We start from the raw sequence: 27,869 nt of genomic DNA on the forward strand, positions 1-27,869 counted from the left end.
CATCCATGCATGCTATAATTCTCCAGAAGGCTAGAGATGTGTCCAGTAGCTCATGGGACTAGAATTTCCCAGAACACTCTTGGAGAAACTAAATCTCTTAGATACTGTTCAGTTCTGTGACACTGACAGAAATTAATCAGGTCAGTTCTCCAGCACATGGATGGACAGCTGAGCTCTCATCAACTGGCTGCGTGAAGTAGCCCTTCAAGATTTCACGTTGAGACAAGAAAACCAGCCTTTGCCCTTCCTCTGCTTCTCCTCAGACAGTGAGCACACATGATGTGTTTAGTATGTTGTAGACACTGGGCTCAGTACTCTATATTTATTACCTAAAATAATCCTCACAGTGATACAGCGAGATAGGAAATACTGTTATTCCCCTTTTTCAGATGAAGAAACTCAGACTTAGAGAAGTTAGGCGACTTGTCCAAAGTCACATGGGGGGTTTATAGTGAAACTGGACCCCAACCCTGCTTGCTTGGCTCCAAAACCACGTAGCCACCAAGCCATACTGACCAAAGTCTCACAGCTAGTAAAGGGTAGGCTGTGACCACCATGCCAATACATCTTGGTTTACTCTCTATTAGTTTTAACCTTGGCAAATCATCTAACCTGTCTAAACTTCTGTACCCTCACCTGTAGAACAAATCCACCTTCCTAGTGGCTCCTTAGAGTTTCATGAGATAATGTACATACGCACATTCAGTAACAGTTGCATGCTGAGAGCTCAGGCTCCAAAATCATCCTTCCTGGGTTTGAATCCTGAATCTGCCATTAACCAGCTGTGAGACTTTGAGAAAGTTTCTCGATTTTCTTTGGGGATGATAACACCTACATCATAGAGATACTATAAGGATTAAATGGATTCATACACTTAAATCATTGGAAACAGGGCCTGGCACACATTACATGCTTCTGTTGGCTGCTAGCACCACCACCTCCACCATTATTCACCATCATCATCCTCTCTTCTCTCTTCCCCTCTGCTAAACTAGAAGTGTTGCAGAGATTAAATCTTATGTCTCACTGGGTGAAAAGAGAATATCAAACCCTGGACTGTTGAAGTATGGAGAATCATAGTAACTTCTAGGAATTATTTGGCCCAACCACCTCATTTTATAATTGTGGAAACTGAAGCCCAGAGTGGGAGAGTGATTTGCCTGAGTTCATGCAGCCTGTTGGTGGCATCATGGACTGCAGACAGGTTTGACATCTTTCCACCATACTGCACTGTCTTTACTAGGAATCATTTGTCTGGAGAACTCTCTTGAAACTGGTAATTTGAACAGAAGGAGATAAAGGTTAGAACATGGGGTTACTGCCTCTTGCCACCATGTGAGTGGCCAGACTGTTAGTCCTCCATGTGTCATAAACGCCAGCATATGGCTGGGAAAACTGCTTGTAGGACTGTCAGTTGGACACAAACCTACTATAACTTAAAAACAAAAGATCTAGACCTTTGACAATTCCTATTTTTATTCTAATGTATTGTCTATGGAACTTTTTTCCTTTAGTACCTACCACAGAGGCTTAAGGGTGGGCATAGTTCTCTGCTGATCCACAGCTAGGGTACATTTCTGTGCCTGACCTGGGGGTACTGTCTGGAGCTGGGCACCAGAGCCTGCTTTTTTTTTTTTTTTTTTTACACAGCAGCTTTAATGGGGAATAACTGACAGCCAGTAGACCGCATATCTTTTTTATTTCTTTTCTTTTTTTTGAGACAGAGTCTCAGTCTGTCGCCCACACTGAAGTGCAATGGCATGATCTCAGCTCACTGCAACCTCTGCCTCCCAGGTTCAAGCAATTCTCCTGCCTCAGCCTCCCACGTAGCTGGAATTACAGGCACCCGCAACCACGCCCAGCTAATTTTTGTATTTTTAGTAGAGATGGGGTTTCACCATGTTGGTCAGGCTGGTCTTGAACTCCTGACTTCGTGATCCGCCCACCTCAGCCTCCCAAAGTGTTGGGATTACAGGCGTGAGCCACCACGCCCGGCCGTACATATTTAAAGTATTCAATTTACATTTTGATCCACGTATAGACTGGTCACCACAAGGTAATGAAAAAAAGTTTTCTCTTGTCCCTTTGTAATTCCTTCCTCCTGTCTTTTTCCCACTGTAGAAATGTAGTTTGCATTTTCTAGAGTTTTATATAAATGGAATTGTGCAATAGGTACTCTGTTTTTGGCCTGGTGTCTTTCACTCTGTATAATTATATTGAAATTCATCCATGTTCTTTTATGTATCAACAGTTTGTTCCTTTTTACTGCTGGTATTCTAGAATAGAATACTATCGTATGGCCATACTAGTTTGTTTATTTACCGGTTAAGAGGCATTTAGGTTGTTTTTCAGTTTTGGCTATTACAGATAACGGTGCTGTGAACATTCATGTACAAAGCTTTGTATAGACATATACTTTCACTTTTCATGGGTAAACACCTAGTTGTGAAATGGCTGGGTTATTTGATAGGTGTATGTTTAACTTTTTCACAAGCTGCCAAATTGTTTTCCAAAGCGTAGCTGTCCCTGGGTATACACGGGGGGTTAATTCCAGAACTGTCCCCTACATACCAAAATCCATGCATACTCAAGTCCCATGGTCAGCCCTCTGGAACCCACATGTAAGCAAAAGTCAGCTTTCCGTGTACATGGGTTTCACATCTAGAAAATGCTGTATTTTTTATTTGCATTTGGTTAAAAATCCACATACAAGTGGACCCTTGAAGTTCAAACCCATGTTATTCAAGGGTCAGCTGTCATTCATTTTACATTCCTATCAGAATTTCAGTTGCTCCCCATCTTTGTCAGCACTTGGTATGGTCAGTATTTTACATTTTATTCATCTAATAGGTATGAAGTGGTAGCTCATAATTTTAATTTTAATTTCTCCAGTGACTAATGACGTTGAACATCTTTTCCTATGTTTATCTGACATTTGTGTATCATCTTTGGTGAAGTGCCTGTTGATAAGTTGACTCCTTTATTATTTTCAAACGACCCAAAGAATATTATTTATAGCTCTATAATCTCTTCTGATATTAATATAGTTATTCTAGTTTTCTTTTGACTAGTGTTACTATAGATTATAATTTTTTATCCCTTTACTTTGAGCATGTTTCTCTTTTTGTGTTTAAACTTGGTTTCTTGTAGGCAGCTTATAGCTGAGTCTTGCTTTTTTATAAAATGTGACAATCTCTGCCTTTTAATTGATTGTTATCTGATTTGTTTCATTATTATTATTATTATTATTATTATTATTTGAGACGGAGTCTCACTCTGTCACCAGGCCAGAGTGCAGTGGCACGATCTTGGCTCACTGCAACCTCCGCCTCCTAGGTTCAAGTGATTCTCCTGCCTCAGTCTCCTGAGTAGCTGGGATTACAGGCACGCACCACCACGCCCAGCTAATTTTTGTATTTTTAGTAGAGACAGGGTTTCACCATGTTGGCCAGGATGGTGTCGATCTCCTAACCTCATGATCTGCTTGCCACGGCCTCCCAAAGTGCTGGAATTACAGGCGTGAGCCACCATGGCTGGCCTATTATTATTATTTTTTAGAGAAAGAATATTTTAGGGCTGTTGCCCAGGCTGAAGTGCAGTGGCATGATCATAGCTCACTGTAACCTCAAACTCCTGGGCTCAAGCCATCCCCCCATCTCAGCTTCCCAAACAGCTGGGACTTCAGGTGCATGCCACCATACCTGGCCAATGTTTAAAAATTTTTCTCGCTATATTGCCAAGGTCTTGAACTTCTTGCCTCAAGTGATTCTCCTGCCTTGGCCTCCCAAAGTGCTGGAACATTTTAGTTTCTATTGCTGTGTTTTCAAGTTTATTAATCTTATTTTCTGTTATCTAATCAGCTGCCAGTTTCATCCAGTGTATGTATGTGTGTGTGTGTGTGTATATATATATACATATATATATATTTATCTTACAAAAGCACAGTTTTATGACAAGATTCCTAAGAGAAAAAAGACAATTTGAGGTGTCACGTGCATTGATGTACATACACATTGATGATACACATTGTGTTTATTAATCAGGACTCTTTGTTGCAAGTAACAGAAACTCAACTTGAACTCTTTTAAGAAAAAGAGAGGGATGTATTGACTCATAAAATAATAGGAAAGGTTGAACAAATAAACCATAGAACAGCAGAGATACCTAACAACTTAAGTATTCAAACACCGCCAAGACTGTGTTGTTTTGTCTTTGGTATCTGTATGGTGGTTTTATTGTATCTCACTGCACAATGCCTTCCTCCGTGCACTGAAAAACATTACCACTGCTTGCTGCTGAGCCTCACAGTCTCTAGATTCCAGAGGGGGACTTATTCTTTCTTATTGTTTGAAAATTCCCAAGAGAAGACTGGCTCAGCCTGAGTTGGGTTTCCATACCTGAACCAGTCTGTTGTGGCTGGCAGGGCAAGGTCACATACAAAGATCATAGCTTCCATGAGAATTCAGGGTCTAGTTTACTTCGTATCTACGACATTGAAGATTTCATCTCTAGAATTTAATTTGTGATTTTTATATCTCCACTCAACAAGTTCAGTCTTTCCTCTAGATTTTTAACCATACAGAATGTAGTTACAATAATTGTTTTAATTTTGCTGTCTGTAAATTCTGTCATCTGTGTCATTCCTGAGTCAGTTTCTATTGATCAATTTGTTCCCCCTCCCCTTTATGATGGACCATATTTGCCTGCCTATTTACATGTCTGGTAATTTTTGAGAGAATGCCAGACACTGTCAATTCTACCTTGTTGGGTGCTAGATATATTTGTAGATCTATAAATATTGAATCTTTTTGTGATACAACTAAGTTACTTGCACACAGTTTAATCCTTCCAGGTCTTGGTTTTAAACTTTGTTAGGCAGGACCAGAGCAGTATTTAATGTAGTGCTAACTTTCCCCATTACTGGGACAAAATCCTTTGAGTAAGTACTCTGCAATGTTTCATGACTCCAAGGTGTTCCATACTGGCTGTGGAAACAGGAACTATTCCCAGCCCTGCATGAACTTGAGACATTGTTCCCTTTAATTCGTTTGCAACCAAAGGATTCTTGTTTTGGCCTTGGGTCATTTCCTTACATATGTGCACTGCTCATGTCAGCTGAAGATTTTAGGAAGACCCTCTGCAGATCTCTTCTCTTTGGTACAATGCCCTGTGATCTCTAGCTGCCTTGGCTTTCCTGGAATCCAATACCTTTCCTCAACTCAGGGAGACCACCAAGCTTTGGCTGGCTTCCGTCTTCCTGAGTACATCCCAGAAACTGTGGGCAGAAGCTGGGGGACTCACCTAATTTGTCTCACATCGTTAGGATCACTGTCTTTCACTGCCTGATGTCTCATGTATTGAAATGCAGTTGTTTCATTTATGTGTTCAGTTTTTCAGCTGTTTCAGATGGGAGGATAAACCTGATCCCATTGCTCCATCTTGTCAGAAGCAGAAGTCTCTGTCCTTTGAGCAGAGTCCCATTTTCCCTACTGCACTTTCTTTCTTTCTTCCTGGGCTTTATTTATTTATTTATTTATTTATTTATTTATTTATTTATTTATTTTTTATTTATTTATTTATTTATTTATTTATTTATTTATTTATTTATTTATTTATTTATTTTTTTGAGATGGGGTCTCGCTCTGTGGCCCAGGCCAGAGTGCAGTGGTGATCATAATCTTGGCTTCTGCAACCTCCACCTCCCGAGTTCAAGCGATTCTCCTGCCTCAGCCTCCCAAGTAGCTGAGATTACAGGCATGTGCCACCATGCCCGACTAATGCTTGTATTTTTAGTAGAGGCAGGGTTTCTTCATGTTGGCCAGGGTGTCCTCAAACTCCTGACCTCAGGCAATCTGTTTCCTGGGCATTATTTGACAGGTGCACCAGGGGTAGGTACAGTAGTCCCTGGGCTGCTGAGTCCCCTTCATGCCAGAGTCTCTGGACCAGTTATACCTTCCTGAGACAGCCCTGGTAATGGCAAGCTTGCCAGGCCAGCTTCCAGCTTATGTGACCTGTGTAGTGGATGAAGTGCTGAAGAAAGCATGAAGAAAAGGAGGAGGATGGTCAGGAAGAAGGAGCAGGGATGTCATCGCAATGTCAGAAATGCTATCAGGTGCTGTAGGAAGGCGAGCTGGCTGCCCTGATAGAACTCACAGGGTGGCATGGCCACGGTATGGTACTCATTTTTGTAGGTCGAGAAACTACCTTACCTTTGCTACAAAAAGCCAGAGTCAGGAGGACCCATTCCAGCCCAATCAACCCAGAAGAACATGGTGCATAAACTGGATACCAATTTATTTATTCCTGTTGAGAAACACCATCATCTACAGGGACCTGGGCTTTTCCATTGGTGCCCCAGGGTCTGTTTGACTAATGGGTCAGAGCCACTCTAGGAGAGCAGGTGGTTGTGGGAGCAGCCACCACCTTTGTGTGGGGACGCATATAGTAACCACAGTTTCTGAAGCAAAAACTGGGATTCTTGATTTGGCTGGATATGTTCTGATTTGTAATTCGTCTGTCAAATTAAAATACGTTTAGTTATATTTCTAATAATTCACTGTGATCCAAGTGAACACAGAGATGTGCCTTTAGAACTGGGGCCTCCAATAGCTGCATTTCCACATTGATTGCTGGTGGTTCTCCTGTTTCTAGTAGAACTGCACATTGTGCTGATAGAGACAAAATAGGCATTTATACCATTTATTCATCTGCTCATTCATTGGACAAATATTTATTGAGCAGCTACTAAGTGCCAAATGCTGGAAAAACATAGTAACACCAGACCTATGTTTTTGTTTCCCAGCTGGAAAAAACAAAGGGCTGTATAATTTGGTTTCTAAAGAAGGCTTCTCATTCAGGTTCCCACAACCACCTTCTAGAGGCAACACAACTGTGTATAATGCCAGAGTTGCCTGTGCTAGAGTGACAGATGTCTTGGGTGACTTGGCAGCAGCAGGCTGGCAGGCGTGGCCGTCACAGGCATGGTCTCTCTGTGTTCCTTGCAGGTTCCCCCGCCTGCACAGTGCGGTGATCAGGACCTTTGTTCTCGTGCAGCACTACGCGGCCGCCCTGATGGCCGTGAGCGGCCTCCCGCAGATGAAGAACTACACGTCGGTGGAGACGCTGGAAATCACGCAGAACCTCCTCAACTCCCCAAAGCAGTGCCCCTGCGGCCACGGGCTCATGGTCCTGCTGCGGGTGCCCTGTTCGCCCCTGGCGTCCGTGGCCTATGAGCGGCTGGCCCACGTGCGGGCCCGGCTGGCGCTTGAGGAGCACTTTGAGATCATCCTGGGCAGTCCCAGTTCAGGTGTCACCGTGGGAAAGCACTTCGTAAAGCAGCTCAGGGTAGGTGCTGAGCGCTGGCCTGGGGGTACCTGGGAGAGCTGAGGGGCCCGCCAGAGGCAGGGAGTGTCACAAACCCCACAGCATGGCCAGCGTGGCTTCCCTAGACCCAGCCACCCCCCAGCCTCCTCTCTGTGCTTCCCCACCTCTGCCCTCCGTCCCAGCAGCACCCCCACACCCCTGCAGCATTGCCTTATGACTTTAGACCTCTGGGCAGCAGCCTGCTTTCTTTTTTCCTAGGCATCCATTTCCTCTCTTCTTTATTTAGTTGATGCTTCTTTATTTTCCCCTTTGAGACAGGGTCTCACTCTGTGGCCCAGGCTGGATTGCAGTGGCGTGATCACAGCTCACTGCAGCCTTGAGCTCCTGGGCTCCAGGGATCCTCCCACCCAGGCTCCTGAGTAGTTGGAACCACCGGCATGTGCCACCACACTCGGCTAATTTTTAAAATTTTAAAAATTTTCTCCATGTTGCCCCGGCTGATCTCAAACTCCCGAGTTCAAGTGATCCTCCTGCCTCAGCCTCCCAAAGTTCTGGGTTCCAGGTGTGAGCTGCCCTGCTTATTTTCTGCAGCACTTAGCTTGGTGTCTTTCCTCTTTCAGGAAGCCACCCTCCCCCTCTGCCATGCCCAGGGCAGTGCCATGCTCCCTGCCTGTCATCCAGCCCCTCTCCCAGATGGTGGGGGGCAATGGCCATCCCCACAGAACTCAGCCCCCAAAGCCTAGCACAGCGCCTGGCCCATAGTTCTCACTCAACCTGCAGGTGACACCAAATGCAAAAGGTTTAGGGAAAGAGCAAATGAGTGGAAAACAGGAATGAAAGGGAGGACGCTGTCAGGAGAGAGCACAGGCAAGACATAAGGAACAGCTGGTTGGGCGCGGTGGCTCACGCCTGTAATCCCAGCACTTTAGGAGGCCGAGGTGGGCGGATCACTTGAGGTCAGGAGTTCAAGATAAGCCTGGCCAACATGGAGAAACCCTGTCTCTACTAAAAATACACAATTAGCCAGATGGGGTGGCATGCGCCTGTAGTCCCAGCTACTCGGGAGGCTGAGGCAGGAGAATCACTTGAATCACTTGAACCCTGGTGGTGGAGGTTGCAGTGAGCTGAGATTGTGCCGCTGCACTCCAGCCTGGGTGACTGAGCAAGACTCTGTCTCAAAAAAAAAAAAGAAAAAAGAAAAAAAAAAAGACGTAAGGAGCAGCTGACAACATACACTTTCTTTCATGGAGCTGGTCAGCTGACAGGGATGTCTTGAACATGCTCCGGCTGGCTAGTCTACATGTTCTAGACGACTGAAAATACGGTGGCCAAGTGGATGGTGTGCTTATTTGCAGTCTAAAGAAATTTCCTTTTGGTCAGAAGATGTAGTTCAAGGAGTTTAAATTGGTGTGGGAGGCCACCAGGCTTCCTCAGAGCTGGGCTGGTTGGGAAGGGAGGCATCTGTGGCTTTATTTCTTTTTCATTATCTGCAGATGTGGCAGAAAATCGAGGATGTGGAGTGGAGACCCCAGACTTACTTGGAGCTGGAGGGTCTGCCTTGCATCCTGATCTTCAGTGGGATGGACCCGCACGGGGAGTCCTTGCCGAGGTGAGTGGAGGGGTTATGCCCCTGGGGGTCTCTGAGGAGCTGGCTGCCTGGGCCCCCTCAGGGAGCATGTCAGGGGGGCTGCCGTGCCCTGACGGTGGGCAGCACCAGTCGTATTCACAGGCCCCGTTGGTGACGCCTTCATCATGGCTCTCCCAGCAGGGGCCTGAGTGCGTCTGAGGCCCGTGACCCTTTTCCTGATTCTCAGAAAGGCACTGTTTGGGCTCGTGGTGACGGCTGTTGCCAGGCTCTGCGGGTGGAGGCTCTGCAGCTGGAGTCAGGAGTTCATGCCTCCTGAGTTCAGTTTCTCCCCGTGGGGCGCGCTGTGTGTGCTGGGGGTGGCAGTTCCACTTGGGACAGCACGGCATCCTCTCCAGGACTTGCAGCCACAGTTCCTGCTGGTACCTAGGCTGCCGCAATGCCTGGGCCCTCCTGGCTTAGGAGGCATTCTGGGAGTGGGGGCAACTGACGTTGCTCGGGAAGAGCTGGTTCTTCCAGCGCAGAGTGGACTGTCTCAAAAGGTGTGTCCCTGTGAAGCCATCACAGCCTGGAAAGTCTCAGCCACACATCCACTCGATGTTCCCTGGGTGGGGGGTCTCTAGGCCACCACACAGACATGCAGACACTCGAGACTCAGGTCACTGGACCTCCTGTAAGGCAGTTTCTTGGATTGGTGGTGACAGATTGGGTTTTAGAGACTTCATACCCGTGGAGAAGAGCAGACGGCCAGCAAAAGATAGCAAAAGCCGACATCAGTGGAGTTCCTGTTATGTTCCGGGCATTGTCCTAGATTCCTCTTTATGTTTTATCTCATTTTACTCTCACCTTAATCCTGGGGGAAAGGTGCTATTTCAGTAGTCCCATTTTACGGATGAAGAAACTGAGGCTTACTGAGATTAAGCCAGTCTGGCCGGCAGTGGGCCTGGCTCCTTCCCCCAGGACCACGCCACCCTTCAGCAAACGGCCCTGTGCATGCTGCATACTCATGGGCCAGGGGAAGGGGCTCCAGAACGTTTGACCTTGGTTGTTGCTGTTTCAGATGGATTAATTCTTTTCTTCTTCAACTCCTTAAGGACTGAGACAATGTCTTCATCTATTTTAAATTTTAGCAAGCATTTGCTGAGTACCAGGTACCCTCTGTTACCTTCTTTGTACCAGGCACCTTCTGGTACCTTCTTTGTACCAGGCATCATGATAGACTTTTCATATGAAACTTACTCCTTGCTGCAGTAGTATTACCAGCCTGTTCTATGGCTGAGTCAGTGAACGATCATTTGCCTGAGGGCACATGAGCAGTAAGTTTCGGAGCCCTGTTGGAACCCTCACGTACCCCTCTCTAAGCCCTTTGCCTTGGTTGTGTTTCTGCTGCGCAAGTCTGCGCACGGGGTTGGCCTTTCCGCTGCTGCTCACAGATAGCATTGCTTGGTGGTGTCCGACTTGATTGCCATCATATTTCTAGCATCTAGTACCCTGGCATGTGTTCACTTGGATTGAATAATTAAATGCCCACTGATTGCATTTAATCTTTATCACAGTGGACTTAGATTTTTTTTTTTTTTTTTTTTTTTTGGGGGGATGGAGTCTCACTCTGTTGCCCAGGCTGGAGTGCAGTGGTGCAATCTCGACTCACTGCAGCCTCCGCTTCCTGGGTTCAAGTGATTCTCCTGCCTCAGCCTCCCGAGGAGCTGGGATTATAGGCACCTGCCTCCACACCCGGCTAATTTTTGTATTTTTAGTAGAGATGGGGTTTTGCCATGTTGGTTAGGCTGGTCTCGAACTCCTGACCTCAAGTGATCGGCCCACCTTTGCCTCCCAAAGTGCTGGGATTACAGGCATGAGCCACCACGCCCAGCCAGATGGTTATTAATATTCACTCCCATCTTTCAGATGAAAAAATCAGAGCCTCAGAGAAGCTGTGCAGCTTGTCACAGCTTCTGTCGCTAGGAAGTAGCAGAGCTCAGGTTCAAGCACCGCCCCCCCTCTTTTTTTTTGAGATGGAGTCTTGCTCTGTCGCCCAGGCTTGAGTGCAGTGACACAATCTCGGCTCACGGCAAGCTCTGCCTCCTGGGTTCACGCCATTCTCCTGCCTCAGCCTCCCGAGTAGCTGGGACTACAGGCGCCCGCCACCACGCCCGGCTAATTTTTTATATTTTTAGTAGAGACGGGGTTTCACCGTGTTAGCCAGGATGGTCTCGATCTCCTGACCTTGTGATCCACCCTCCTCGGCCTCCCAAAGTGCTGCAAGCCCCTTTTTTATCTGACCCGAAAGTTAGTGCGGCACAGGGCTAAATGCATAGTGGGTGTCCCCAACATTTACTGTTATACTGAATTTGTTGCGGCAAGCTCCCAGTTACACTGTTGGCTTTTGCACTTGTACGAGTCCTTGGGTCCTCACCAGGAAGGTGGGGTATGGTCCTGATCAGTGCTGCCTGCAGCAGTGGGAACAGCACCCCACTTGTGGAAGGCACCAAACAGACACCTTCTTCTGTGTCTTGCTAGGTCTTTGAGGTACTGTGACCTGCGATTGATAAACTCCTCCTGCCTGGTGAGAACAGCCTTGGAGCAGGAGCTGGGCCTGGCTGCCTACTTTGTGAGCAACGAGGTTCCCTTGGAGAAGGGGGCTAGGAACGAGGCCTTGGAGAGTGATGCAGAGAAGCTGAGCAGCACAGACAACGAGGATGAAGAGCTGGGGACAGAAGGTGAGGGATGACTGCCCTCAGCCTACGTGTCCCTGTCTTCATGTCTTTCTTGGCTTCTGAGCTTTGAGGCTGCCTGTGCTTATGAAGACAGCTGTCTCCAGTTCAGCAGGGTTCTGGGACCTGTCTGCTGGACAGCAGCTCTGGATGAGAGGTCTCCAGTGTCGGATGAAATGGCAGAGCTCTCATTGAATTCAGATTGTGCTTGTTTTCTCCCCATCTCTTTTGGTGGTGTGAGAAAATGGAAATCCCTATAGGTTTTTCCTAGTTCTAGAATTCTGAAAGAATAGGAAGAAAAATTAAGATTTCTTAGAGTTCAAGTTGAAAATTTCTTAGAGTTCCTTGTTCCACTCACTGGTGGAATTCTGACCTAGTGTGATTTGCTTGCTTATTTCCTCTGCGGATCAAGCCAACAGCGTGCTGTCCATTTTTAAGATTTATGAAAACAGGCTCATTTGCAGACTCTTCAAATCTGATGCCATCTTTTTAATAGGACACATAAATGATAACATCGTAAGGCATTGACCATAGTCAACAATGTGATGAGAAAGACGTAGACAATCATAGAAAAACTAGAAAGCATTTGTGGAGTGTGTGGAGTGGAAGGAGGTGGGTGTGGGCACCAGCCCAGGTCTGTGGTCTCCCTCCTCTGTTTTGACTGTGGGACCTCTCCTAGCCTCTCCTTGCTCATCTGTAAAATGTAGATGGAAAGTCCTGCCTGCCTGTAGCCATCTTTTCGAAGCACAGCAGAGACTTTGATTTAATTATTTCACTTGTGGGTATCTGCTGCATGTCTCCATGCTCCCTGGCATCTCAGGACCCCCTTCTTTAGTTTCACCATCTGCTCCTCTCTACCCACAGCACCCACTGCACTGGGCACTGGCCCGCATTAAACTTGCAGTGGCCGGGCTGTGCTCTGCCCTTCTGGCCTCTGCACTGCTCGGGCGCCCTTCCTGCTGCTCGGAGTTTTCCTTTCTCTACTTTCCCTGGAAAGCCCTGAGGACCTTCAGGACGAAGGCCAGATGCCCCGTCTTCCAGGAGATGCCCTGCTTTTTCCCCAGGATCCCCAACCCCTCTCTTTTTGCATCTCCACCAGCTTGCAGCTATGCCTCATGGGCAGGAGCCTTTGCTACACCCAGAGTGCCTCCCTGCACCGCAGCCCACTCCCTCCTGGCTCCTCAGTGCCCTGTCCATGGTGGGGGCCTGGAAGATGGCAGTGAATGAGTGAATGGATGGGGAGACGTGATGCATGGGAACACACTTTACACACTGCAAAGTGCTGGGCAAACGTCAGGGATGGTGATTTCGGTGCATTCTCAGCATGTGTGTTTTGAAACAGGCTCCACCTCGGAGAAGAGAAGCCCTATGAAAAGGGAGAGGTCCCGCTCCCACGACTCAGCATCCTCGTCCCTCTCCTCCAAGGCGTCCGGTGAGTCTTCCCATGCGGGAAGGACCAGACTAGTGGACTGATTTTTGAGGTTTCAGAGAATGAAAAGAAACCTATATAGGGCTATTTGCTGATCCTTTATTTTCCATCAGAACTGGAAAGATAAGGAAATCTTTGAAGCGCTGGACTCTCTAGAGAGTAAATGTTCTGGTGAACTTGGGATCGGAGAACTTGAAGACGAAGCAAGATTGTAGGGTTCCGCTGCCCCTGTCCTCAGGGGAAGACTGTGGACCTTGCCCCGCACTGTGGCTGGGGCCTCAGGCTGAGTCCTGGCCGTGTGAGGGGCGCGTGCCCAGGTGTTCTCCCTGCCGTTGTTGGTTTGGGAAAACCCTGTGCCCTGTGGGGAGAGGAGCTGAGCGCAAGGAGAGAAGTAGACACGGAGACTTCACTGGGGGAAGAGCAACAAAAGGCAACACAAGCTGATGAGCCCTCCGTGTAGCCAGAGCCACAGCGGGTGGGCAGCCAACCACAGGCTCCACACGGTCTCTGCCCTAAGGGGTCCCTCTGTCTCCGAGAGCAGTCAGGACCACGAACATGAAAGAGTGTCCCCTGTCTTCCCGCCAAAAGCATTATGAGGGCCTACTTGCTGTCTGGATCAGCACTGAAGGATAAATGAGATGTAGACCTGACCTCAGGGAACGAGCTCATTGTTCTCATAAAAGACGTGTTATTTTGCAGTAGTTTTTTGCACACATTTTCACTTCACATATGAAGAAGTCTGTAGTTTTGTCCCAAGGCAGAGGGCAGATTTCAGGGTAGGTGAGGTTACCACAGGTTTGAGAGAGCAGCTGACCCTCAGTCGGGCCTTGCGGAAGGTGTTGCAAGTGCAGGAAGCCTTAAGGGCCAAGAGGCTCAGGGGCGAGACGCACAGGGCCTGGGTGCAGGGACGCGTGTGTGCGGTGGCCGCAGGCTCCTGTTGTGGGGGTCGGGAGGCGCCTAGGTGTGGCTGAGGGAGCGGCTGAGAGTTGCTGCTGTTTGGTCTGGGACAGGGAAAGGTCAGAGGTCAGAGCCCACCAGGAGACTGGCTAGGGGGCATCTGGGGCCGCCCTTCTTTTCCCCTCACCTCCCGCGCCTGTGCACAACAGTGAGCTGGTGGTTGGGGTCTCCCTCCCAGACGCCCCCGATGGAGTCAGCACTGAGCCTCTTCACCCTCAGCCCAGAGCTCTGGGACTGAAAGCAGCCCCGCCTCATAGGCAGGGCAAGTCAGAAAAGCCAGCGCTGCAACCACTGGGTCTGTTTGCCTGAAACAGTACAGGGGGCCTGGGGCAGAAACAGGAGCCGCCGCAAGCTCTGGGACAGCTCACTCCTGGGACAAATCGCCCCTGGGACGGGTCACTCCTGGGACGGGTCACTCCTGGGACAGGTACCTTCTAGGACATCCCTGACCAGCTTCATCTCTCCTCAGGTTCAGCGCTTGGTGGCGAGTCCTCGGATCAGCCCACAGCGCTCCCCCAGGGAGAGCATGCCAGGTCGCCCCAGCCCTGCGGCCCCGCAGAGGAGGGCAGAGCCCCTGGTGAGAAACAGAGGCCCCGGGCAAGTCAGGGGCTGCCGTCGGCCATCAGCAGGCACAGCCCCGGGCTGACGCCCCAGCCTGATGGTAGCCTCAGCACCGGCCAGAGGAGCATCCAGGTGTCGGTCACCTCGTCGTGCTCCCAGCTGTCCTCCTCCTCGGGCGCATCCTCCTCATCCGTGGCGCCCACTGCTGGCACGTGGGTCCTGCAGGCCTCCCAGTGCTCCCTGACCAAGGCCTGCCGCCAGCCGCCCGTCGTCTTCTTGCCCAAGCTCGTGTATGACATGGTCGTGTCCACTGACAGCAGCGGCCTGCCCAAGGCCGCCTCCCTCCTGCCCTCCCCCTCGGTCATGTGGGCCAGCTCTTTCCGCCCCCTGCTCAGCAAGACGATGACATCCACCGAGCAGTCCCTCTACTACCGGCAGTGGACGGTGCCCCGGCCCAGCCACATGGACTACGGCAACCGGGCCGAGGGCCGCATGGACAGCTTCCACCCCCGCAGGCTGCTGCTCAGCGGCCCCCCTCAGGTGAGTGTTGCTCGCTGCCCCAGCACAGCCCCAGACTTGGGGGGGGGTCCTCACACTCCCATCTGGAGGGCAGGCCTGGGGGTGACCGCACCCACGTCTTCACCTTTCACCCTTCCCATGGTGGAATCTTCTCCGACGGCCTGGGGTGGACCGGAGGGAGGAGGGCAGGTCTCATCTGCCACTCAGGGCTGGTGGCTTCCATTCCTCCCCTGTGTGATGTGGGGGGCGGATAGGAGACCTCTCTGGGTGTATCAGACTATGGTTCCTCACCCCACGTCATCTCACTCGGCCACTGCGCGTGTTCTCTTAACAAATAGAAACAAAACTCTGGGTTCTCCACTGGAAGGTTTCGGTCAACCATGAATGGAGAACTAGGGGTTCTGTTTCCCCGTCTCAGCCCTCCCCCAATGCGTGGTGTTTCCTTAACAGCAAAAGTCCATTTTACCTCTCAATGGCAGAATCTCCTGGGCGTGAGCATGTGGGGAGGCGGACGGCTGGAGACTGGGATCTGCTCTTTGGAACAGAGCTGGGCTTTGGGGCTGGGATGCGGTTCAGTATCCATTTGTTTCTTAAACTTGTAGAATGAACAATATTACTTTTTCTGATTTAAAAAGGACAAAAGAAAATGTTTCTTACCAAAGAGTCTCCCTTCTTCCATACCCTCACACTATTGGAGATTATCAATTTAAAATCGTTGTCTCTTTGATGGGTGAAAAATAATACGTTACAGTTTTACTAGTAAGATTGACATATTCTTGTATTTTTACTGGTCATTGATACTTCTTTTTCAGTGATTTTCTGGTTTTTCTTATTTGGTTTTCCTTTAGGCCATTTGACTTTTTGTTGTTGATTTGTGGAAGTGCTTTAGATATTACAGATTTTTGTCCTTTGTCTATCATCTGTATTGCAGATATTTTCTCTGAAGCTTCCCTGTGGTTGGGTGTCATATTTTCCTCTGTAAAGTTAGTTATTTCCATTCATTGGCATTTGCTGAGTTGTAGCATGAAGCAGGCATTGGGCTCGGTGCTTGGAAAGCACATCCCTGGAATGGCTCTTTTATTTATTATTATTATTATTATTTATTATTATTGTTATTTTTCAGACAGAGTCTCGCTCTGTCACCAGGCTTCAGTGCAGTGGCACGATCTCAGCTCACTGCAGCCTCCGCCTCCCAGGTTCAAGCGATTCTCTTGCCTCAGCCTCCCGAGTAGCTGGGACTACAGGCAGATGCTACCATGCCCGGCTAATTTTTGTATCTTTAGTAGAGATGGGGTTTCACCATGTTGGCCAGGATGGTCTGGATCTCTTGACCTCATGATCCGCCCGCCTCGGCCTCCCAAAGTGCTGGGATTACAGGCATGAGCCAGGAGTCCCACGCCTGTAGTGGCTCTTTATACAGGGGTACAGGGAGGGTACTGGGCCAGACCATGGGTACTTCTCAATCAGTAATAACCAAAATGAACTAAGATTAATAGGAGGTATGCTAGCCTGAAGCTGGGCTGGGGAAGCAGGGAACTCTATGTTACAGGAAGCAGGAGAAGGAAGAAGAAGAAAGTTGTACTTTTCCTGGGTTTAGAAGGCGAAATACGAGAAGCACTTTTTTTTTTTATGTCTTATACAATGAATTTTGCTGTCTTGTACAGACATATTGATTAAGTCAAGCAATTTGTAAGATTCATAAGACATGTTTATAGTATCCTATTTTTTTGAAGCAGCTTTCTTTGGCTTATGATAAAGTTCTATTTCTAACAGCTTAAAAATGCGGCTGGTTAAAATCCAGAGATGCATTTGTGACGATATTTAAGCAGGAAGGCCTCATGCTCATGGGAGTCCATTTGTCCACCTGCCACACTTGTTTCCTTCAAATATCTTTGCATCCACGGGGCTCTCATTTTAAAGACAGGATCTTTAAGTGAGGCAGATGTCAGGAGCCATGCCAGGTGTTCAGCCGGTGCCTGGCAGGCGGATGGGGCTTCCTCACTGGGGGTTTTAACTCCCATACCTTTACAGATCGGGAAGACAGGCGCCTACCTGCAGTTCCTCAGTGTCCTGTCCAGGATGCTTGTTCGGCTCACAGAAGTGGATGTCTATGACGAGGAGGAGATCAATATCAGTGAGTTATCTGTTTGGGGATATGTGGGCTTGGAACCACCTTCATCACTTTCTCAAGTGACTTTAATTTTATATTTCACTTTCTAGACGGAATTCTCAGATTCATGATCAGACTCATCCCGATGACCTTGTAGGGGGTGCTATTTATCTTGTAGTCATTTTTCTCAGTATCAGGCCTTTGCTGTAGTGATACAATTATGATTATTAGCTGACTGTTTACTGAGTACCTTCCACATGTGGAGCACTGACCTAGATACTTTGCACAAGTTACCACGTTAATTTCCTAGGCCCAGGGTGAGATAGATGTTCCATTCTCCTGATAAATCGCATGCTTGGGAGCCCAGCCGAGTAGTGGCAGGGCTGGAGGGAATTGGATTTGACTGCTGCCTCTGCAAAGCAGACTTACCCCTAGAAGAGGTTTCCTGCTCAGGCAGCTGAGCAGGGAGGTCAGTGTCTTGGGGCAAAATAGAAATACGTGAAATGTGGGGAAAATCCTGTTCTCATTTCCAGAACAGAGTTTACCCTGATGAAGGTCAGCTTCTTTTTGAGCACCCCTTTTGTGCTCATGTAAAATAACGTCCCCCGTTTCCTCCTCATCCCTCCTCCCAGTGGCTCATAAACTTGGTCTGGTCAATGAATCTGCTGTGCTGGGAGAGAGAGCTTGTCAGATGAGTCCTGTCTGTGTTGTGGAGAGGTTGCCAGCCAGCTGCACCAGTGTCTGAAGGGCAGTTGGTGAGATGCTGCCGACTGTGCTTCAGTTTTGACTTGGAGAAAATTTGGAGCCAAGGAAGCCCGTCCAGCCCTCGGCCTTCCCTCCCAGGAAAGGAGAGGCTCTTCAGCCTGGCTCTGAGTTTCCTAAGGTTTCCCCACAGTTTGGAACCACATTTCAGATGAAGTCTACAGCCCTGCTGAATTTGTCTTTCTTGGACATACCAGTGATAAAGACAGGATTTGAACCCAGTTTGTTCAGTGTTAAAGCCCGTTCTTTAAATCTTATCTCTTTTGTTGAATAGGGATAATTTCTGTTTTATAGGGTTTTATGGGGATTAAATGTGACACACACAGAGCACCAAGACTTTTTTTTTAGACAAAGTCTAGCTGTGTTGCCCAGGCTGGAGTGCAGTGGCACCATCTTGGCTCATTGCAACCTCCGCCTCCCAGGTTCAAGTGATTCTCTTGTCTCAGCCTCTGGAGCAACTGGATTTATAGGCATGTACCACCACGCCCAACTAATTTTTGTATTTTTAGTATAGACAGGGTTTCACCATGTTGGCCAGGCTGGTCTTGAACTCCTGACCTCAAGTGATCCACCCGCCTCAGCCTCCCAAAGTGCTGGGATTACAGGTGTGAGCCACCGTGTTTGGCCAAAACCTGTTAAATACTCATAGGCATTTCTATCCTGCCTTCCTATGGACGTGCACTCTGCCTATGTGTGTACTATAGTAGGACATGTATTTAATATAATCGACGTATTTTATAATTTGAGTTGGGCCAACTAGATTTTTCTGCCTTTTAGTTGACAGACATTTAGTAAGCACCATAGACTACAATGATCACCATGTGAGATGAGACATGGCAAATAGAAAAGTGCGGTTTGGGCTACGAATGTTGTTGGCATCAGGAGGGAGAAGCCCCTGGACTGGAGCGCTCCGAGAGGCTTTCTATAGGTGGAGTGCCAGGAGCTGAGCCATATTGGCTGGGGGGCATTTAGATAGAGGCAAGAAAGGAAGCTATGCAGGTTTTGCTGGTATTGGCCACCAGTGCGATCACCTGGGGGGATGGTGCTGGGGTGAAGCATAGGGCTGAGGTACTCTGGGTCAGGACTCTGGCCGGAGTGGAAGTCAGACTTAGGGATAGGAGAGCGAAGCCATTCGCACAGCAAACAGCACAAGGCTGTTGCTCTGGATGGAGATAGCTCTGAATGCACATTCTTGCCTCATTAGAACATTCCTGAAAATGGAATATGTGTCAAGAGCCTTGCAGGTACAGTGGGGTTTCCCAGCAGCCCACAGACTCAATAACAATTCCACTCCAAGCATCATCCTTTGTGCACATTTAAAATGTGGTCGTGCATAATGGTGTTTTGGTCAACAGACTGCGTCTGTGACATTGGTCCTGTGAGATTCTAGGAGAACTGAAAAATTCCTATCACCTAGTGATATCGTAGTTGTCGGAATTTGTGGCAAGGGGCATTACTCAAGTGTTTGTAGCGATTCGGGTGTAAATTAACCTGCACTGCCAGTACTATCAAAAGTCTAGCACATACAATTATGTATAGTACATAGCACTTGATAATTATAAACAATTGTTACTGGTATATGTATTTACCATACTTTTATTATAATATACGCCTTCTACTTATTACAAAGCAGTTAACTGTAGAACAGCCTCGGGCAGGTCCTTCAGGAGATACTTCAGAAGACGGCATTGTTCTCATAGGAGATGACAGCTCCATGAGTGTTGCTGCCCGTAAAGACCTTCTAGTGGGACAAGATACGGAGGTGGAAGACAGTGATATTGATGATCCTGATGCTGTAAAAGCTGGGCGAGTGTGTGTGTGTGTGTGTGTGTGTGTCTGTCTGTCTGTCTGTCTGTCTTAGTTTTAACAAAAAGTTTTAAAAGTAGGGCCGGGCGCCGTGGCTTACGCCTGTAATCCCAGCACTTTGGGAGGCCGAGGCGGGCAGATCACTTGAGGCCAGGAGTTTGAGACCAGCCTGGCAAACGTGGTGAAACCCCGTCTCTACTAAAAGTACAAAAATTAGCTGGATGTGGTGGCATGCGCCTGTAATTTCAGCTACTCCCCTGAGGCAGGAGAGTCACTTGAACCCGGGAGGCGGAGGTTGCAGTGAGCTGAGATGGTGCCACTGCACTCTAGCCTGGGTGACAGAGCAAGACTCTGTCTCAAGAAACAACAACAACAAAAACAAATAAAAGTAGAAAAATTAAAATATTAGGCTCATAGAATAAGGATATCAAGAAAAAAGACATTTTTGATCAGTTGTACAATGTGTTTGTTTTAAGCTAAGTGTTATGATAAAACAGTCAAAGAGTTAAAAAGGTTATAAAGTAAAAAAGTTATAGTAAGCTAAGATTAACTTACTATTGAAGAAAGAAAAATATCGTTTATAAATCGAGTGTATCCTAAGAGGAGAGTGTGAAGTCTCCAGTAGCGCACGGCCATGTCACAGGCCTTCACATTTGCTCACCGCATACTCACTGACTCACCCGGAACAACTGCCAGTCCTGCAAGCCCCGTGCATGGCAGGTGCCCGGTACAGTGCACCGTTTTACATTTTTTATACCGTATTTCCCCCATGCCTTTTCTGTGTTTAGATACACAAATTCTTTTTTTGTTTTTTTTTTTTTTTTTTTTTGAGATGGAGTTTTGCTCTTGTTGCCCAGGCTGGAGTGCAATGGCGAGATCTCGGCTCACTGCAACCTCCGCCTCCTGGGTTCAAGTGATTCTTCTGCCTCAGCCTCCCGAGTAGCTGGGATTACAGACACCCACCACCATGCCTGGCTGATTTTTGTATTTTTAGTAGATATGGGGTTTTACCATGTTGGCCAGACTGGTCTTGAACTCCTGACCCTAGGTGATCCACCTGCCTCGGCCTCCCAAAGTGCTGGGGTTACAGGCCTGAGCCACTGCGCCCGGCCAAGATACACAAATGCTTCACATTGTGTTACAATTACCTGCAGTATTTAGTGCAATAACGTGCTATATAGCAAGCTTGTCCAACCCACGGGCTGCATGTGGCCCAGGACAGCTTTGAATGTGGCCCAACATAAATTTGTAAACTTTCTGAAAACATTGTGAGATTTTTTTTTGCAATTTTTTTTTAAGCTCAACAGCTATCATTAGTGTTATTTTATGTGTGGCCCAAGACAATTCTTCCAATGTGGCCCAGGGAATCCCAAAGATTGGACACCCGTGCTCACAGGTTTGTAGCCCAAGACCAGTAGGCTATACCACATATCCTAGTGTGTAGCAGGCTGTGCCGTGTAGGTGTGTGTAAGTGCACTCTAGGATGTTAGCACAGTGACAGAATCGCCTGATGTCGCATTTCTCAGAACATATTCTGTGTTGTTTAGCGATGCATGACTGTAAATCATTTTCACTTCCTCTTTTGTCACATCTATGTTTCTACCAATCTTGTAGACCTCAGAGAAGAATCTGACTGGCATTATCTCCAGCTTAGCGACCCCTGGCCAGACCTGGAGCTGTTCAAGAAGTTGCCCTTTGACTACATCATTCACGACCCGAAGTACGAAGATGCCAGCCTGATTTGTTCGCACTATCAGAGTATAAAGAGTGAAGGTCAGACTTTGAATCTCTCGTTTCACCTTCCAGAGTGCATGGGCACAGCCTCTTAAAAGGATGAGCTTAATTTTGTTACGCATGAAATCAGGTGGTGATGAATTAACCTGCCATACTTAGTACAGAACTGAGGTTGCCACCTCCCTGTGTAAGGAAGGGAGGAATGTGAAACCTGTGAATTGAAGAGTGTTGCTCAGGAACTGCTAAGTGACGATGACGACACCCTTGCTGATTTGTCATCATTGGAATATTCTGAAGGCTGTGGTTAATAGAGGATAAAAGATGTGCATGTTTACTTATTAATTTGGAATTATCAAAACAAGTACACGTGTTCACCTCTCCTCCCCCAGCGTCTTGATTTTTCCCTCCCCCTTAGGGATCCCTAACATCCATGGTATGCTGGCGCTGCAGTGTACCAGGGCCATTGCGATTATAAACTTAGACTAGAAAAGTTTGGTAAATGCCATGAGAAAGGAAATGACTGTATTAGTCCATTTCATGCTGCTGATAAAGACATACCCGAGACTGGGTAATTTATAACGAAAAAGAGGCTTAATTAACTCACACTTCCACATGGCTGGGGAGGCTTCACAATCATGGTGGAAGGTGAAAGGCACGTCTTACATAGCAGCAGGCAAGAGAGAATGACAGCCCAGCAAAAGGGGAAACCCTTTATAAAACCATTGCATCTCGTGAGACTTACTCAGTACCATGAGAACAGTATTAGGGAAACTGCCCCCATGATTCAGTTATCTCCCATCAGGTCCCTCCCACAACGTGTAAGAATTATGGGAGCTACAATTCAAGATAGATTTGGGTGGGGACATAGACAATGTCCCACCAGTCTCCATTTTAAACCAACAACTTTATTGTCCTTGCTCTCAGAATAGATCCCTTGCACTGAGGATCCTTCTCATAGGCCAGTCTCTAATGAAGGCTGAGTGTTAAAATCTTAATCAGCCAGGTCATTTGAAAAGCAAGCAGGGGCTGGGAGTGGTGGCTCACGCCTGTAATCTCAGCACTTTGGGAGGCTAAGGTGGGTGGGTCACCTGAGATCAGGAGTTCAAGACCAGCCTGGCTAACGTGGCAAAACCCTGTCTCTACAAAAAATGCAAAAATTAGCCAGGTGTGGTGGTGTGCACCTGTAATCCCAGCTACTCAGGAGGCTGAGGCAGGAGAATCACTTGAACCTGCAAGGTGGAGGTTGCAGTGAGCTGAGATCATGCCACTGTACTCCAGCCTGAGCGACAGAGCGAGACCTTGTCTCCAAAAAACAAACAAAAAAAGAAAAACAAGGGGCAGTTCATCTGCATTCAGTGCTGGTATGTTAAGTTGGCAATCGTTTTAAATTGTTGTATAGCAGATCTTTACATAGGTGCTGATGAAAATTTTTAGTCTACAGTAAGACATGATATGGACAGTGCCTTAATTAGTTTATTCCACTGACACTTTGTGGTCCTTTGTTGTCTCCTTTGACTAGCTGTCATGTCAGGACCCAGGGAGGTGAGAGGCAGTCATCCCCAACCAGACAGAATCCTGTTGTCTGGTCATTTTGAGCATTTTGGTTTCTGTTTGAGCAGGCAGGGGATAATGTTTGCTTTGCTCCCTGCTGCTTTTTAATTCCGGGGAATTTGGTGCAGACAGAGGGATGTCCCGGAAGCCGGAGGACCTTTATGTGCGGCGTCAGACGGCACGAATGAGACTGTCCAAGTACGCAGCATACAACACTTACCACCACTGTGAGCAGTGCCACCAGTACATGGGCTTCCACCCCCGCTACCAGGTAGGCCCCAGCAGCTCCCCACCAGGCGTTTCACCTTGGCCCACATCATCGGTTCCCCTGCTCTCTCACGCTTTAATTCCAGAGTGGGAGATAGAGAGTTCTGGAAGCCCTGGCTTCCTGGTCTACTTGCATCCTCTGTTCCCTTCAATTGTCTGTGAAATTATTGCTGGAACTAGAGCATCACAGTTCTCCTGGGGTTGTGTGTTTATCAGTGGCCAAGTTACCCAACCGTGGAGGTGGTCGTCATGTTTAGGTCCCAGTGATTTCAGAAGTTAGTCCAATGCAGCAAATGCTTACCAGGTGCTTATTCTGTACCAGGCACTGGGGGTGCAGAGCTGAATCAACTCTGTCCCCATCCTCCACACTCAGTCTAGGAGGGAGATGTGCAGATAAGCAAAACATAATGATGTGAAGTAGGCAGAAAGAGTACTATGGTTGAGGCACAGAAATCCATTGGTAAGAGGAGGAATTTGCATTTATCGAGCACCTACTGCATGCTAGGCAATGTGCCTAGGCACTTTTTATGTATCAGTCTCTCCCAACCTTTTATGCAATAGAAAATATTTATCCTGGACACATAGAAATGGATAAGGCTCCTGACCCAGGGCTCTGGCTGCCTCAGGCCCTGGTGGATCACCTGAAGCCACACCTGCCAGCCACTCAAGGTGCACTGGATGGGAGCTGTCCTGTCTAGTGTCCTATTTACTTCACACTAAAATTTCATTGTCCCTGTTTTATAAATGAGGATCCTGTTTGGGTGGGGAGCGGAAGAGAGAAGATTTGGAAGAATTAATAAGAATTTGCCAAGGGTCCAAGAATTAATAAGATGAAGGGAGAGGGACAGCATGTATGGGAGAGGGGAGGTGGGGTTTCTGGGGGATGGGAAGTGATGTGGGTTGGGTGTTTCTGGAACCCAGACTTTGGGGTAGGTACACTCAGCCACGAAACTCGGAGGGTGGGCAGAGGCCAGACCACAAAATGCCTGGTGGGCACTGTGGGGAGGAACGAGGACTCTTTCAGCAGGAACTCCACGTGGAGCCCAGTGTGGGCAGAGCTGTGTTTAGACTGGTCTCTTAGTGCCATGGAGGTGTATGGAGGGCCTTGAGGCTGGTGATTTATAAACAGGGGAGAGGATTTATTTTACATTGAATATTTCTTTTCATTTCAGACCCAAGCAAGGGAGAGAGGGGCAGAGGGAGAGAGCCAGAGTTGGTGGGAGCTAGTCAGATGCCTGGCTGGGGAGGAGAGGCATGTAGGGTAGCTGATGTCCTGGGCTGCTTTCAGAAAGGCCTGAGGCAAGAGCGCTGGCCTCTCTTTCTATCCCTTTTGCAGAGGGAAACAGCCCCTGTCTGCCTGGCCTTGAGCTTGGCTGCCGGGGGGGATGCAGCACTCATTGTTTGAGTGTGCAGTTGTACTGTAGATGAAAGAAAGAACATACGAGCAATTTTTTAAGGGTCAAAATAATCAGTAATCCCATTTGTTCCAGATAAACTCTCCTAACATTTTGTTTCTTGGAGATGTAGTTTTTCTTTCAAGGCAAACAAAAACATATGTGAAAACACGTCCTTGATTTTGAAATGTAGAGAACTGAAAGGGACTGAAGGGTGTTGGTCCCCACTCATCCCTGTCAGTGTCAGGAGTAGGTGGTGCCATCAGGACCTCAGGCTGCATCAACAGACATCAGAGCGCAGAGGAGGAGGAGAGGCAGCTGGCTGGGCGGTGCCTGGCCTGTGTTCTCAGGGGTGCGCAGGTCTGGGGGCCACAGTGGAAGAGGAGCATGCCTGGGATGGTGAGGGGGCTTGAAACCAGCTGGCACGGGTGCAGAGGCCGCGTGGCCCCCTGGCTGCCATCTCCATGTGGCCTGCACCTGCTCATTCTGTTTTCTTTTCCTTTGCCTCCCAAGGCTCCCTTGACCTTTTTTATGAAACTGCCTCAGTGTGTCCTCCTTAACTGCCTCCCCCAGTCAAAATCCCTTTCTCCCTCATCTCTGCTCCCAAAGAAAGGGCTCTGTGGGTCTAGAAGAGCCATGGCAGAGATTAAAGCAGTGTGTGCTCGTCTGCCTCCTTCCCTGCAGACCCTGGGATGCATGCATAGCACATGCTAGGAGGGGATGTCAGTAGGGAGGGCCATGGGTCGGTGGGGTCCTAAGAGGATGTTCAAGCTGAGGGCAAAGCTGGGCTGGAGGTCACACCCAGAGCAGCACGTGCACAGATGTAGGGTGTGAGGCTCCTGGGAAGTGGAGGCTGGAGGAGGTGACTAAGGGCACAGCCAGACTTGGTGACAGGAGTGAGTCCAAGGTCTCTGAATGTCAGTTTCCACATCTGTAAAATGGGGATGATGACAGTACTGCTTTGTAGGATTGTTAATCGCAGCACACAGGACAGAACAGTGCCTGGCGAGCCGTGTTATAGGAGTGTCCAAGCATATGCAGCTAGTGTTAATATGCGATTGCATGTAACTATGATGGAAAAATACATTTATTAGAATTAAAAATGAGCTCTGTGGCATGAATGCTTGAGTTGGTGACCCAGAACAGGGCTCTGGTTCAAAGCCACGGGGACCAGAAAGCTTGATGCCTGCGTGGCACAGCTGGGAGGCCCCATGCGGACTGAGGATGGGAGCAGGCTCTCGCTGTGGGTGTGTGGCCTCGGGCGTGCTTGCCCTGTCAACAGACCCGGGTGTCTGCACTGTGCACTGGAGTCACCCTGTGGGTTTCTTGTGCTGTAGGGAAGTGGTGACTGTGAGCTGCACATTGTCACAACAGAGTGGGCCTGGGGTCTTCTGGGAAGCAGGCTGGACTCTGACGGCAAGCTCTGTCCTTTCCCCCACACCCCAGCTGTATGAGTCCACCCTGCACGCCTTTGCCTTCTCTTACTCCATGCTAGGAGAGGAGATCCAGCTGCACTTCATCATCCCCAAGTCCAAGGAGCACCACTTTGTCTTCAGCCAACCTGGAGGCCAGCTGGAGAGCATGCGACTGCCCCTCGTGACAGACAAGGTACTGGCTCAGAGACCTAGTGGGGCAGATCCAAGTGGCTTCAAGTAGGGACTGAGCCAGGGACTAGAGACAGAGCTGCCTGATGAGGGAGTGCAGACACCAATACAGGGACTGAACTTGGAAGAGGCTGGTGTTGCACACGGGCTCTGGAGTCACACCAATTCAAGCCTCAGCCTTGCTCTACTATTTAGTAGTTTTGTTATTTGAACATGTCACTTAATATCTGCAAGCCTTGGTTTCCTCATTGTAACGTTGGACAGTAGCAACTTGCAAAAGCTTGTGGTGAGAACTATTTGGAATAACTGATGAAAGCCCCTAGCTCCGTGCCTGGAAGATAACAGGAGCTGGGTAAATGCTCATCCCCTCCCTGTCTTTTCTTGAATGCTCTGCCAGGTAACATTTTGCATAGGCTTAGGTAGATAGGACAGCACAGTGAATCCCTAGGGCCCATTACCAACTCCAGCAATTGCTAACTCATAGCCAGCCTTGTTTCATCCATCCCTCTCTCCTCTTCTTCCTTCCTGTTTTGTTTGGAAGTAAATTCCAGACCTCAAATGATGTCATCTATCTATACATATTTATACCTATAGATATAGATATTTCAGTGTGTCTCTCTAAAAGACACATTTCCTTTATCTTTTGAAGAGATTGTTCTGAATGTTCCATTGTCTCTGACCATTCTTACAGAGATGCTCCTTGTAGAGCTTTTGGTTTGACAGTGCTCACCTGATCACCTGAGTCAGCTGGCTGCTCTTTAACCAGCCCCACTCAAAGCAGGCCATGTGGAGAAGCTGCTTTTCCTTCTCCAGAGTGCCAGGCACCTGTGGAGTTGCACCTGGCCTTTCAGACCCAGCAGCCTGTTATTAAGCAATGAAAATATTTGTAATGTACCCAAGAGGCCATCATTGTAGGGTACCTCCTACCCCACAGGCTGGGGTTGGGTGTTGCAGTGAAATTCCATGGGTGAAATATGAGAGCTGGGGTTTCTCCACCACTCCCCTCACCTTCCAGCCTTCCTGGCGGAGCTGGCCATGAGCACCAGCTGCTTCACAGTATTGTGGCAGGTGCTTTGAGGAATTCAGAGGGAGCAGAAGGCCTAGCTCTGCCAGATGAACTTATTGTTAAGGAAGGAGTTGAAGAAAACAGTTATTTACATAAAAGATATAACAACCCGAGTGGATAGCTAAGCTCTATGGGGCAGCGATTGTTATGTGTTCATAGTGTATGGAAAATTAAAGACATACACGAATAATGTGTGCTCTGGACACAATATTAGATTCTAATATGACAGGGTAATGAATTTGGTTAATTGCTATATGCCAGTTAGTTTCTGTTGCCTAACAAACCATTCCCAAATAAGCGTTAGCTTTGGGATCTGTGGCCTAGCAGTTTGGGCTTGGTTCAGCCGGATGGTTTTCTGGGCTTGCTTGTACTCACTCACTTGTGTCGACAGTGAGCCAGCAGGTTGTCTGCGGGCTGGCTGGGGGCCTCAGCTGGGCTGTTCAGCTCTCCTCCCTGTGGTGTCTCATCGTCCAGCAGGCTAGCCCGG

At 48.2% G+C, this 27,869-nt stretch overlaps 1 protein-coding gene across 2 annotated transcripts in view; it reads left to right on the forward strand.

Annotated features, from left to right (window-relative positions):
• Positions 1-27,869, forward strand: part of GREB1 (growth regulating estrogen receptor binding 1) — an 86,168-nt gene that overhangs the window by 47,384 nt on the left and 10,915 nt on the right. For both annotated transcript variants that reach the window (XM_058426954.1, XM_032172227.2), the window contains exons 17-25: positions 7,005-7,344; positions 8,817-8,932; positions 11,429-11,628; positions 12,965-13,054; positions 14,478-15,109; positions 17,120-17,222; positions 21,381-21,539; positions 23,180-23,322; positions 26,159-26,320. In XM_058426954.1, the coding sequence (XP_058282937.1) occupies positions 7,005-7,344; positions 8,817-8,932; positions 11,429-11,628; positions 12,965-13,054; positions 14,478-15,109; positions 17,120-17,222; positions 21,381-21,539; positions 23,180-23,322; positions 26,159-26,320 (1,945 nt within the window). The remainder of the gene's footprint in view (positions 1-7,004; positions 7,345-8,816; positions 8,933-11,428; positions 11,629-12,964; positions 13,055-14,477; positions 15,110-17,119; positions 17,223-21,380; positions 21,540-23,179; positions 23,323-26,158; positions 26,321-27,869) is intronic.

This window comes from Hylobates moloch, unplaced genomic scaffold, assembly GCF_009828535.3.
Source record: "Hylobates moloch isolate HMO894 unplaced genomic scaffold, HMol_V3 SCAFFOLD_13, whole genome shotgun sequence".
NCBI lineage: Eukaryota > Metazoa > Chordata > Mammalia > Primates > Hylobatidae > Hylobates > Hylobates moloch.